Source organism: Lissotriton helveticus, chromosome 10 (assembly GCF_964261635.1).
Source record: "Lissotriton helveticus chromosome 10, aLisHel1.1, whole genome shotgun sequence".
Lineage (NCBI taxonomy): Eukaryota > Metazoa > Chordata > Amphibia > Caudata > Salamandridae > Lissotriton > Lissotriton helveticus.
Genome location: NC_136071.1, coordinates 3,941,333 through 3,954,042, shown reverse-complemented (window position 1 = coordinate 3,954,042; position 12,710 = coordinate 3,941,333). Strand labels below are relative to the sequence as shown.

Genomic DNA, 12,710 nt, shown 5'->3' with positions numbered 1-12,710 from the left:
CCCCAGATCCTAGCCCAAGTAAGTCTAAGTTGGTCCTAGTTAGCCTTCTGACTACCTCAAGACCCTTGTCTACCTCATCCCCAGAGAGTACCTCCTGATCCTCCTCCTCAACTGCTGAATCAGTGTTGGGGAGGTCTGGATTCCCAGAGGTTCCCTCTAAGGCTGGCATGCTCTCATGTAACTGAGAGAGCTTTCTGGCATCATATGTCTCTAAGAGACCTATCAGAAAGGGAATGGTGGGGTTAGACCCCTGCTTCAGTTTCCTGGAGACACAGATTTGTCTCATCTCCTGAAAACTGAGAGCTGCATATCTTGAAGTGACCTGTGGAGGGTCAACACTGACCAGGGGAGTCTCAGTAGAGTCCCCCTGAGTCGACATGCTTTTCTAGTGAGGTGTAAGTGGTGCACTTACCTACACTATATGTTTGCCTACTGATCCCTTGTTAGAGTTGTAGTTTAGGGTGTGCTAGGCCCTAGGAGCTACAACAGCTGGTTCAGTAGAACTCAGAGTATTCTAAGCTAAGTTATATGTACCTTTAGTACTTATGTGATCTTTCACAAGATATTCTTAGGGCATGTGTGGTAAAACAACAGCAAGCTCAAATCCCAACCGCTGCTCACCAATGTGAGAAGTTGGCCTGATGTGCAGTGCTCACTATTCTAGTGATCACTATATATCAGTCCAAACAACCCTTATTGATGATTGGTTGTAAGTCAACCTTATAGACCAGCTATCCTAGTAGCATGGATACGAGCAGTCTAAGGCTAAGACTCTAGAGGGCGTGTTAAGCCAGCTGTTTTACCATCACATTACCCCTTGAACACCCAGTGAAAGGACACCACACAAGTTCTGAAAATAAACAGTGTATTTATTTATAACAAGACTACCCTGGCTCTTTATGAGACAGGGAGCTAAGCACACAACAAAACTCTTACGAAAATACTTTTAAGTTAGCACGTTACACAAATGCCCGAGGGGCACGAAAAACCATATACGCTAAAAGTGGAATGCGAAATACTAGCAGGTAAGTAACAGTTCTAATAGGCTTTGGAATCGCTAGGACTGGACTAGGGAATCGTTAGATTACTACTAGGAGGCCTAGGGGACTCGGGTGCAGAGTGTGCACTCTCACGCGGGATGCGGGACAAAGTCTATGGAAGCTAGAATTCACAAAGTTAGTGTTCACGGGCGAACCCGACCTGGTAGGGAGAAAACGACAGTGGATCCTGACCCTTGGATAGTGAGGCTATGCTGGGACACCGGAGTGCCGAAGTTACCTAGCCCAGGGGCTGCAGCTGCATAGGTCTGAAAAGACGTCGGGGATCTCGTTGCCGGACCAGGAGCCTGGAAGGAAGAAGTTGCTGGCAGGCGACCAGTGAAGAAAAGTTCGATGGATCCAAGCCTGGATCAAGGAAGAAGAAACCTGAAAGCAGAGGGGACCAAGTTCTTGAATCACTAGCCAGTGATTAAGTGGGCACCAGGATGGCACCGGGCGAAGTCACCGCAGTCAGGTGAGTGGGCGCTGCTGGGCTCTGCAGTCTCTCGGACCAGGAGGCGTTGTCGGCGACCAGGATGGAGGTGCGAGCTGTCCCACGAAGGTTGAAGTCGTCGGCGTCGAAGTTACCCAGGAGTGGGCAACAAGCCTTGGCTAATTCAAGCCCACGCGGTGGACTCAAAATGGCGTCTTGAGTGGACCAGGAGGGTCCAGGGTGCTCCTCTTCTGGAAGGGAGCAAGGGCCAGCCTGGAGCAACCAGACCAGCAGCAGAAATGTCGTCGGGCGTCGTTCAGAAGGCCACAAGCCAGCGGGCTAGTAGCCCAAACAACGCGGTGAGCAGCAAAAAGCAGAAGGGCCCCACGCAGATCGTGGAGATGCTGGGAGGCTGCACTTCGGTGCTGGAGCTGCTCAGGGTCGGGGCTTCTCGGTCCCCAAAGCACTCACCAGGAAATTACTCGGCGGGCTTGCTGGAAAGAAGTCGTGCAGTCTTGAAGATGGCCGGTCCCTCGAGGTCTCGTCACACCCACGAATCTCAGCGTGACTGATGATGCAGGTAGAGGTCAGAGGTGCCAGGGAAGCCGGTTCTCGTCGAGCTGGGCAGTCTTGATCCGGAGGAGAGACTTGCAGCAGACCGCAGTGTTCTTAGATGGTGCCTGCGGGTGCAGGGTGACTACTCCTTAGTCACAAGGGAGAAATCTTAGGAAGAAGTCTTGAGTTCCTTTCGCAGAAAGTAGTTTCAGGATTCAAAGATGATCTGATTTGGAAGGGGGCCAGTCTCTACCTTTATCCTGTAAAAAGGGGCTGGCACGCGACTAAGTCCTGCCCTATGGGTGGGACTAGGAGGGGGGTGGTTACACCCACTTCCTTGGCGGGCTTTTCCCCAGCACAGGGTCTGGAGTGACCCTGGAACTGGTTCCAGCCAGCCTATGCACAGTGAGCACCGGGGTGCCACGTGTAGTCACCTTCCTCTAAAGCCCTGCCTACCTACAATACACAAAACCCTGTCTGGGACGGTGCTGGCACCGCCCCTGGCAGGAAACCCTTTGTCCTTATCTCCTGCTCTGGGAGGACTCCCAGCAGCAGGAGGGCAGACTTGTGTCTCGGTGGCAGCATCCATTTTGTGGATGCTAAGGCTCTGTCTGACTTTTAACCGGGTTATAGGTTACAGGCATGTCGTGTCCCTCTAGAAGGGTGGAATGCTAACCCCGTCGCCAGAATTGGCGAGGGGTTAGTATTCCAATTCGTATGACACCTTACTCGACATGTTTTGATAAAGCGATACCAGAGTTGGCATATAACCGCGAGGATTATAATGCACTTAAGAGTATATGGTATGCGATATCATGGAAACGGCTAAGGGATGGATCCCGAAAGCCGCAGACAGGCTCAGCTCATGCCAGAGCACCATCTCACACGATTCCAAGCACTCTGCCTTCAGGATTGTTAAGGCCTGCCATAGGAGTGACTGATAGGAGATCTGTGTGTCCATTTTAGGGTTAGATATAGGTATACTATATCTAAAGCAAAGGGTGATTACACCCCCTTGCCCCAGCTGTCAAGCAGCCAGTTGTGTCAGATTTGGGTGGCCAGCCAGGGGTGGCATAATACATGCTGCAGCCCCTGGTAGGCCCTGGGTACACCTATGCCCTGGGTACCTAAGGTACACTGTACAGGGACTGATAAGGTGGCTCAGTATCCAATTTAGATATGTACCTAAGGTACATGGAATCCATTTTACAGAGAGAGCAGTGGGCCTGAGGTCCTGAATAGCAGGGCCTCAGGTCAACTAAGTCAGAAAACCAGCAAAACACCAGGCAAAAAGTTGGGGGCAACCATAGTCAGGGATTTACCTTCCTACAGTTATTGAATATGTGCTGGAGCACCTTTTGTCCGACTTGTGCTTCCTTGTTCATCTGTATATCCACACAGTAGTGCTTCGTGAACGTGTGCACCGAAGCCCATGTTGCCGCCAGGCATATGTCCTCTATGGGTGTGTTAGCCAGGAAAGCTATTGTAGCCCCCTTTTTCCTAGTGGAGTGGGCATGTGTCCCCTCTGCCAGCTCTTGTCCTGCACGCTTGTGGCAGAGTTGAATTGTCTGTGCGATCCATCGTGCAATGGTCTTTTTGGTTACTGCCTTTCCCATGAAACTGTTTGCGAATGACACGAAGAACTGTTTTGATTTCCTGTATCCCTTCGTCCTCTCAATGTAGTGCATGACTGCCCTTCTGGCGTCCAGGGTGTGCAGAGCCCGCTCTGCGCTAGTTGTTGGTTTTTGGAAAAACCTCGGTATCTGTACAGACTGGTTCATGTGGAATTTGGATACCACCTTCGGCATGAAGTGTGGGTCAGTCCTCATCACAACCCTATCATTGTGTATTTGTATCTAGGGTTCTTGTAGCGTCAGCGCCTGAAGCTCGCTTACTCTGCGTAAGGACGTTATTGCAACCAGGAAAGCTGTTTTCATAGTTAGCATCTTCAGGGAGGCCTTGTGAAGTGGTTCAAAGGGCTCTTTCATGAGTTCCGTTAGGACTGTGTTCAAGTTCCATGCAGGTGGCGGCACCCGCTTGGGTGGTGCGATCTTTTTCGCTCCTTCTAGGAATCTCTTCACCACCTGTGGTGTGAAGAAGCTCCTGCACGTTTCTCCCCTTGTGAAGACGACTATCGCTGCCAAGTGAACTCTTAACGAGGATGAGCTAAGGTTCTTCTCCAGCAAGTGTGTCAGGTACTTTAGCACTGTGGAGTCCTTCATTTTATTGTGAAGCCTTTCCTTTCTGCACCACATTGTGAATCTTTTCCATTTCGCAACGTAGCACTTTCGAGTGCTGGGTCGTCGTGCCTCCCGAAGGACCCTCAGGGTGCTTTCTGGCAATCTCAAATGTGCGAACTCTATGTCCTCAGGAGCCACGCTACCAGGCTCAGGCTCTCTGGCTCTGGGTGTAGCACCTCTCCGTTCTGCATGGAGAGTAAGTCTTTCCTCCCGCTGAATCTGTGGGGTGCACACTGTGTCATCTCCATGATCTGCGAGTACCATGTCTGCCTCGCCCACTGTGGTGCGACCAGTATCAGTGTCATGTTGCTCGCTCTGCACTTGCTCAGTAGTCTGTGCATCAGTGGTATCGGGGGAAAGGCGTAAGCAAATGTCCCGGACCAATCTATCCATAGGGCATTCCCCAGGGACCCCTCCTCGGGCTGTCTGGATGCTAAGTTTTGGCATTTTGCATTCTGGCGTGTGGCAAACAGGTCCACCGATGGTGTCTCCCATCTGTTGAACAGCCACCTTCTCTCTTGAGCATTGAGCTCCCACTCGTGGGATGCCGATGTCTGTCTACTGAGCCAATCTGCTTGTATGTTCTCCTTCCCTGGTAGGTGTATGGCTAGCAGGTCTATCTTGAGAGGGATGGCCCATCTCCATATCTCCTGCGCCAGCGTCGAAAGCGGGGCCGACTGTGTGCCCCCCTGCTTGTTTATGTAGAACATCGCGGTGGTGTTGTCTGTTTGTAGCAACACCTTGTGCTTGTACAGTCTTGTTTGGAAAGCTTTCAGTGCAAGGAAGATTGTCTTCAATTCTAGGTAATTGATGTGCCTTGTCGCATCTGCTGGCGTCCACAGTCCCCTCACCTTGAGCTCCTCCATGTGAGCGCCCCATCCCTTCAGGGATGCATCTGTGGTGATGGTCACTGTTGGCGTTGGGGGCGTTAGAGGCTTTCCCCTTGTTATGTTCTCCATGGTCCACCATGTCATCTCCTTTTGCACTGCGTGCGTTACAACCACTAGATCCTCCCAACTGCCTGTAGCTTGTGACCATTGCTCCTGTAGCCATTCCTGAATGGGTCTCATGTGGAGACGTACATTCGGTACCAGGTGGATGCATGATGCCATCATCCCCATGATCCTGCTCGCAGTCCTCACTGTCCGAGCTAGTCCCTTCCGGTAGAGTAGAGTTTCCTTCACCAGCGCCCTCGCCCTCTTCTCGCTGGGGAACACCTTGCCCTGTAAGGTGTTGATCTGTGCTCCCAGGAAGATCTTCACTTGTTCCGGCTCCATTGAGGATTTCTTCCAATGGATGGAGAACCCCAGGCTTATGAGCGTGCTCGTCACTGTGTGTGCGTGCTGCTTGCATTTCTGGTATGAGTTTGCTTTCACCAGCCAGTCGTCCAGGTAAGGGTATACGTGTATTCCCTGCCTTCGTAGGTGCGCTGCGACTGCTGCGAGGCACTTTGTGAAGACCCTTGGTGCCGATTTCAGCCCGAAGGCTAGTGTCGTAAAGTAAAGTCCACATTTGTAAAGCGCACAATCACCCGTAAGGGTCTCTAGGCGCTGGGGGCCGTCGGGGAGATTAAGCGAGCTATTGCCCAGAGTCACATGGTGCTGGGCAAACCTGCCGCCGGAGCCAGGGATCGAACCGTGGTCCCCAGATTCCAGCGTCAGTCGCCCTGGCCGCGGCGCCACACCTCTCCCAGTGTCGTGAACTGGTAGTGGCTTTCTCAGATTGTGAACCTCAGCATATGCTTGTGCTTTCTGTTCATTGGGATGTGCAGGTAGGCGTCCTTGAGGTCTATTGTGACCATGAAGTCGCCGATCTGCAATTGCGGGAGCACCTCTTGCAGGGAGGTCATTTTGAATTTTTGCATTCTTATGAATTTGTTCAAGAACCTTTGGTCCAGAATGGGTCTCATTGTCTCGTCTACTTTTGGTACCAGGAAGTACGTTGAGTATATTCCTGTGTTTCTTTCCTTGGAGGGTACCCGTTCTATGGCCTGCTTCCGCAGGAGTTCCTTTACTACTTCCTGAAGACACTCTGGCTGCTTGCTAGTGGTTTTCTTTTTGGTTTTCTGCTTGTTGGCCTCCCCTCCAACTCTATGCAGTATCCGAATTGGATGATGTTGAGGATCCATTTGTCTGATGTGATTTCTCTCCATTCTTGGAGGTAAAATCTTAATCTTCCTCCCACTGGTGTTATGTGGTCGTAGATGTGTAGCTTGTCTTGACCCCTCTGTACGTGCTGCCCCCTGGGATCTTTTTTGTGGGCGGGCACACAGAGTTTTTTGAAGTCACTTAGAGGTGGGCTGCTGCCCCCCTCTTCTATTTTGTCCCCGTCCATTTCTCCCTCGAAAGGACTGGCCTCTTTGCTGGTATTGCCAGGACTGCTTCTGCTGCCCCTGCTGAGTCTGTGAGTCTGCCTGGTGCGTCTGTTGGAAAGCCTGGTGTGATGTACCTGGCTGGTTTCCACCTCTCCCCCCGGGCCTCCGTGACGGGGTGCCCCTCTTGTTCCCTCTGAACTGCAATGCTCCCATGGATCTTGCTGTTTCGTTATCTTTCTTTAGTTGACTGAGCTTCTCATCAACTGTTGTTCCGAAAAGCGTGCTGCCGTTGAACGGTGTGTTCAGGATGCTGTGTTGCACCTCTGGTTTGAAACCTGAGATCCTGAGCCAGGCGTGTCTTCTTTCAGTGACACCCATCATCATGAGCCTGCTGGAGGTGTCTGCTCCATCCAGGGCCGTCTTAAGGCAAGAATTTGCCGCGTTCTTCCCTTCTTCAACCAGTTTTTCGGCCTTCTGCCTGGCATCCTGGGGCAGGTCCTTCACCAACTGCCCCAGCTCCTCCTTGATCTGGTACATGTGTCTGTTTATCAGTGCGTTGGAATTAGCCATGCGCCAGTGTGTCGCGGCATTCCGTTCGATCCTTCTGCCCACCAGATCCATCCTCTTGCTCTCCTTATCCGGTGGTGGTCCAGAAGTAGTGGGTATGTTAGCCCTCTTCCTTGCTGTGGCCGTGATAATGGAGTCTGCGGAGACCGTCCCCTGAATGTAGGGTGGGTCTTTTGAGGAGTGTTTGTACTTTTTCTCTGTTCTGGGAGTTACTGCTTTGCATGTTGCGGGCTCCCTGAATGCTTCCTTCCCCTGGGCCAAGACTCTGTCGAGCATTGGCAGGTACTGGCTCCTTGTTTGTGTGGGGAGCAATGTCTCTAGAAGGAAGTCTGCTTTCTGATTCTCTTCGTCGAGCTTGAGTTTGAATGCCGCTGCGGCAGACCTTATCACCGAGTTGTATACCCCGATGTCGTCCGGCGGCGAGGGCCTGGAGGGATGTGTCGACCGCCTCCTCCGGGCTGTCGGTGTCGACATCTAGGTAATCCACCTCCTGCAGGTCAGAGGGGGCCGACTCTGCGTCCGTCCTGCTGTCCTCTTCCTCCCCATAGTTGTAACTATCGTAGGGATTCTCTTCCTCTTCCTGGTCGTCGACCACCTCGACGTCCGGGTCTTGTTCCTCGGCGACCTCGTCTTCCTCCTCGACCACCTCCACCAGTGGTGGCTTGGTCTTGTGTGGGATCGTGAAGGTTTTCATCTTTGCGTCGAATTCTTTCTTCCGCTGCAAGCTGTTTTCCATTTTGGCCTCGAGGTGCCTTCTCTTTTTCTCCATGTCGGCCGCGTGTTCCGTGTCGGATGGTTCGGCCACTCTTTTCGGCTGTTGGCTCGGCGCCGTGCTTTTCGGTGCCGAAGTTTGACGTCGAACCGGATTTTGGGTCTCTGGTCGGCGTCAGTAGTTTAGGGTCCTTCTCCCTCGGCGTCGATCGATCCTTTTCGGGGACGATTTTCGACGACTTCTGCTGTTCAACAGCTCTCGGCGCCGGGGACTCCTTCTCAGAGGATCCGCTGGACCTGTGGGTACTCGCGGACGCCAGGTGTTTTGGCATCGGCATTTTCGGGGCCTTGCCCTCGTTTTTTCGAGACTCAGAGTCTCTCGGGTTCTTGGGGGCCGGAGAGTCTCCTACCTTATCAGAAGTCTTTGTGTAATCGGTCTCTACGACCGTGTAGCTGTCGTCTTCGGCGGCAGCGTTGTCCTCTTCCTCGGAAGACATCCCCAGATCGTAGAGGGACGGAGTCGGGGCCTTCCCCTGCAGGGTGGCATGCGCTACCCTCTGTCTCTCTCACTCGAAGGGTCTTCGGGGTGAAGGCGGAGCATGCGTTGCAGTCCTCGCTTTCGTGATTTACCGGTAGGCAAAGGTTGCATACCGGGTGCGGGTCCTTCTGCGCGTACTTGTGGTGGCAGTACGGCAGAACTTGAACGGCGTGTTGTCCATCATCGAGCGCTCAGGGCCTCCCTGGTCGCGTGTTCGTCGAAGATCTCGATGAATTCTCCTTCTCCTTTGCTGACTCCTCGTCGATGAAGTCTCCTGGAGTCTTCAGATGCCTTTTCTTTGCAATTTCTCTATTTTCTTTTCTTCTTTCTCAAAAAATGTCTGGAGCCCAAACAGTAACGATCCAGACCCGACCGCGGAAAAAAAAGAATCTGAAGATGGCGCCCAAGAGTGGGAGCTTCCGCAGGAAGCATGCTGACGTCACCGGAAATGCACCCAAGGAGGTGTGACGCCAACGCCCACCTGGGCTACGAAAAAAGAAAAAAAAAACAAAAACAAAGAAAAGACTACGAATCCGGACCCAACCACAAGACCGCGGAATAATGCACAGCATAGTGAATCAAGAAAGATTCACGCTGCAAAACCATCATACCCCTATTGATGCCAAGGACTCGATAGAAAGTAACCATCAAGACTTGTCAATGGCAATTAGCCTGGGTAGGAAGCCACCATGCCTTCTCTAACATTTAGCTCACTATGAAGATCTCTTCATCCCTCAGTCATCATATCCTCGCAGTGGAAGCTGTGTGCAAGTAGAAGATTTCCCTGAAGGAGAAGTACGAGTATAGGCAAGTTGTTTCTTCATTCTTGGTACGGGAGATTTCATTGACTGACTACAGTAGCAGGTCATCCCTTACGCAATTTTCAACTGCAGTGTACATGCAAATAATCTTTATAGAGACTGCAGGTCAAACAGTAAACCCATGTGCTCGAAACTGTCCCTTTCTTAACTCATTCAGACAATTGGAAATGGCTCACTCCCAATAAAAAACAATACACCTTACAGTCTGCTTCCAGCAGACAGGCTGAGAGCAGATCTATCATCTGCACAGTACAGATCACCACTCACCTCCACGCAGAGACCCAGATTACTCCTCGCACGTAATATCTGCACAGTTTCATACAGTCCCTGAGTCCTGCCATATTCCTCATGACCCAACAGAGACCTTGTTCCCTTTCCTCTGCCTATAAAAATCCTTACACCTCCATGCCAACATTTGACTTGGTATCTAAGGAACTCTTATTGCTCGTTGCCAACGTTCCACCGTGCACTTAATCATCCTGGCCCATATTCTATCTTGCCCTTCTGGAGTTCATTGCTCCTTCTGGTCACACGCCACCCTGTCCCTGCAGGTCTCCCCCTCACTATGTGCGACCCATAGAAGGTCTTCATTCCTGCACCCTCCCTTCCTAGAGCTCCTCATTCATATTCGATCCTGCCTTCTAGAGCTTCTTGTTCCTTCCGATCGCACTCCAGCCTGTGCCTATGGAACTCCCCTCTCGTCACATGTCCTACCCATCGGAGGTACTGGTTCCTGCATCCTCCCCTCCCTGTCCTGAGCCCCTTATTCACATTCTATCCGACCCATACATAGTCACCTGCCCCTTGTTACTCCCCTCGTTGAGCATTCCCATGCCCACAGCCCGCAATCACCATGAGATTTTATTGAAGTTTACAGAAGACGACCACCTACCGAGCCGGCTTCTTGCTGCAGACAAGCCCAATTGCCTCTGACACACAACGCTCCACCTCGTCGATCACAGATTTCAACTGCTGAAGCATGCCGGTTTCAGGAAACTTCTTCTCCAAAGCCTCAGCGTGTAAGGAACGCAGCTCTTCCAGTGCTGAAAACAGAGGTTTGTCATTACTGTGCGTGCAGAGAACCAAGGGGAACAAGTTAGCAGGTCACTGATTCAGATCACAGAAAATGGGAAAGGAACAGATGGACATAGGGTCTGGACACTGACGTCAAGAAGCTAGTCACAGTAGAGAAAACTCTTTGAGTCTAAATTTCAAAGCACCAAGATCTGTCAAGGACAGAATACGCATGAAGAACAGGGGCCTGCCACTTCTAAAGGCACGCCCTCTAGAAAGAACCAGGCTAGCAGTGAGCAGTAAAAAACAGTAAATGAGGTATAATAGGACAGCAATTAACTAGAAGACGTGGGGCAGGCAGCATTTGCAGTAGAGTGGGCAGGATACGGCAAAGAAATGCTGGAAGCAAGAAGAGAGTCCGGAGACGTGGTAGGACAGGAGTGACTCACTTCTTTTGTTTTCATCCTCCACTTCGAGGGCGACACGCGTTTTATTAGCCCAGGTGTCAAAAGATTCGGCCCGCACCTTCAACTTGTGCAACATGGCAGGAAGCTCATCCAGAGTGTAGCGGTACCTAACAAGGAGAAGAGGGCCTTGGTAAGAATATGCGTAGCAACCAGGAAAAGCTTATTGTCTGCACGTTACCACACAGTGCAACAAGCTGGGCAGCAACATTAACTATTCTTCAAACAGCTGTACCCCAAAATAAAACAAGGCAGCGCGTATGTCAAATACTGTCTCCAACAATGCTACTAACTCCCCAGACTACAACCCTTGTTCTTTCTGCCAAAAGGCAACAGTGAAAGTTACTACTTCCGACACCAGTGGTTTCCAAGCATGGTATCCTCGCCTGAATGCTGGACGAGTGAAGTGACTTCAAGCACTGCATGAACGGTTTTCTCCTCAGATGTCATTTTTCTGCTTTATGCGGAGCATTTCCAACTTTGCCTATCCTACAATTGTCACAAGCGTTATGACTGGATTTCAAGTTTTATTTTATTTTTTTACATTTGACACACTGTGCTTGGTCTTGTCAGTAAAGCAAACAGAAGGAGATGGACAGAGCACTGAAACTTTTCAGACAGTCACTCCGAGTCACAGATCTGGGTTGAATCCATCATCGTTCTTTATCTCACTTCACCACCCCAGTTCAGACATGGCCATATGCAAATCAGTCTTGACCCTGTGCCTCATGGGAACAGTCCAGCCCGAACTGCCAAGCCATGTCTTCCCTGGACCGGAAACAAGCTTCCGAGGACCGGTTTCTGGGTAACACCCCTCATCAGCCAGGCTAGCTTGAATCCAGTGGCAAAGTGAGCAAGGGATTCTTGTCTGGGCATACCCTGCCACACTTAGGGCGAACAAAGCGATACAAAAGGGGATGATGGACGGAGCGTTTGAGCAAATCAAACACTCACCCCCAGTCAACTGATCTGGGTTTAATCCATCACCATTCTTTAGTCCACTCTGCCACCCCAGTTCAGACATGGCCATATGCAAATCAGTCTGACCCTGTGCCTCATGGGAACAGTCCAGCCCGAACTGCCAAGCCTTCCCTGGACCGGAAACAAGCATCTTAGGAACGGTTTCAGGCTAGCACCCCTCAGCCAGGGTAGCTGAATCCAGTGGTGGAACGTAGGCAAAGATAAATAAGGAGTTCCTTAAATACAAAGTAAAATGCGGACATCGAGGTGTAAGGATTGTTTTATGGCAGGCAGAAGGGAACAAGGCATCTGTTGGGACAGAAGGAATAGGGTAGGACTCTGGGACTGGATGAAACTGTGCAGGCTCGGTACGTGTGGGAGTAATCTGGGGCTCTGCCTGGAGGGGAATGGTGATCTGTACTGTGTAGGCTCGGAATGTGCGAGGAGTAATCTGGGGCTCTGTACTGTGCAGGCTCAGTACGTCCGAGGAGTTATCTAGGTCTCTGCGTGGAGGGGAGTGGTGATCTGTACTGTGCAGGCTCGGTACGTGCGAGGCTTAATCTGGGGCTCTGCGTGGAGGATCTGACTGGGGTTGAGTGTCGGAAAAGCTTCAGCGCTCCCGCCATCATCTGCTAGTGATGGCTTGGTCTGGTCAGCAAGAACTGTTTACATATTTACATGGAGTAGTTCTATTCAGTGAACATATATCAGTTTCAGCAGCTGCGTCTTCAGGTACCTGCAGTCTATTCACTTCAGCATTGCCCAAAAAATATACCTGTTCAATTTACGTTGCTTTGATTGCACACAACAACCAACCACTTAGGATCTCTCCGAAAAGAAATAACTAAAAGCACCACATTCAGGGTACATTGTTAGGTCTCACCTAACCGACTGGGTAGATAATGCATTTACTAGAAGAACAAGTGATCGTCTGCAACGCCACTTCTGGTAGAGGCTGCAGATTCCTCACCTTTATATTAAAAAAAGAATGTAAAAAAAATAAAAATAAATAAATCGGTATCAGACCGGATCTGGTCTGGTGTCAGACGATCTGGA

The 12,710-nt window shown here is 51.0% G+C and overlaps 1 protein-coding gene across 4 annotated transcripts in view; it reads right to left on the bottom strand.

Annotated features, from left to right (window-relative positions):
• Positions 1-12,710, bottom strand: part of KDM5C (lysine demethylase 5C) — a 392,248-nt gene that overhangs the window by 217,167 nt on the left and 162,371 nt on the right. For all 4 annotated transcript variants that reach the window (XM_078664512.1, XM_078664511.1, XM_078664513.1 and 1 more), the window contains 2 exons: positions 10,680-10,804; positions 10,109-10,259 (listed from right to left, as the gene is read on the bottom strand). In XM_078664512.1, coding sequence (XP_078520638.1) covers positions 10,109-10,259; positions 10,680-10,804 — 276 coding nt within the window. The remainder of the gene's footprint in view (positions 1-10,108; positions 10,260-10,679; positions 10,805-12,710) is intronic.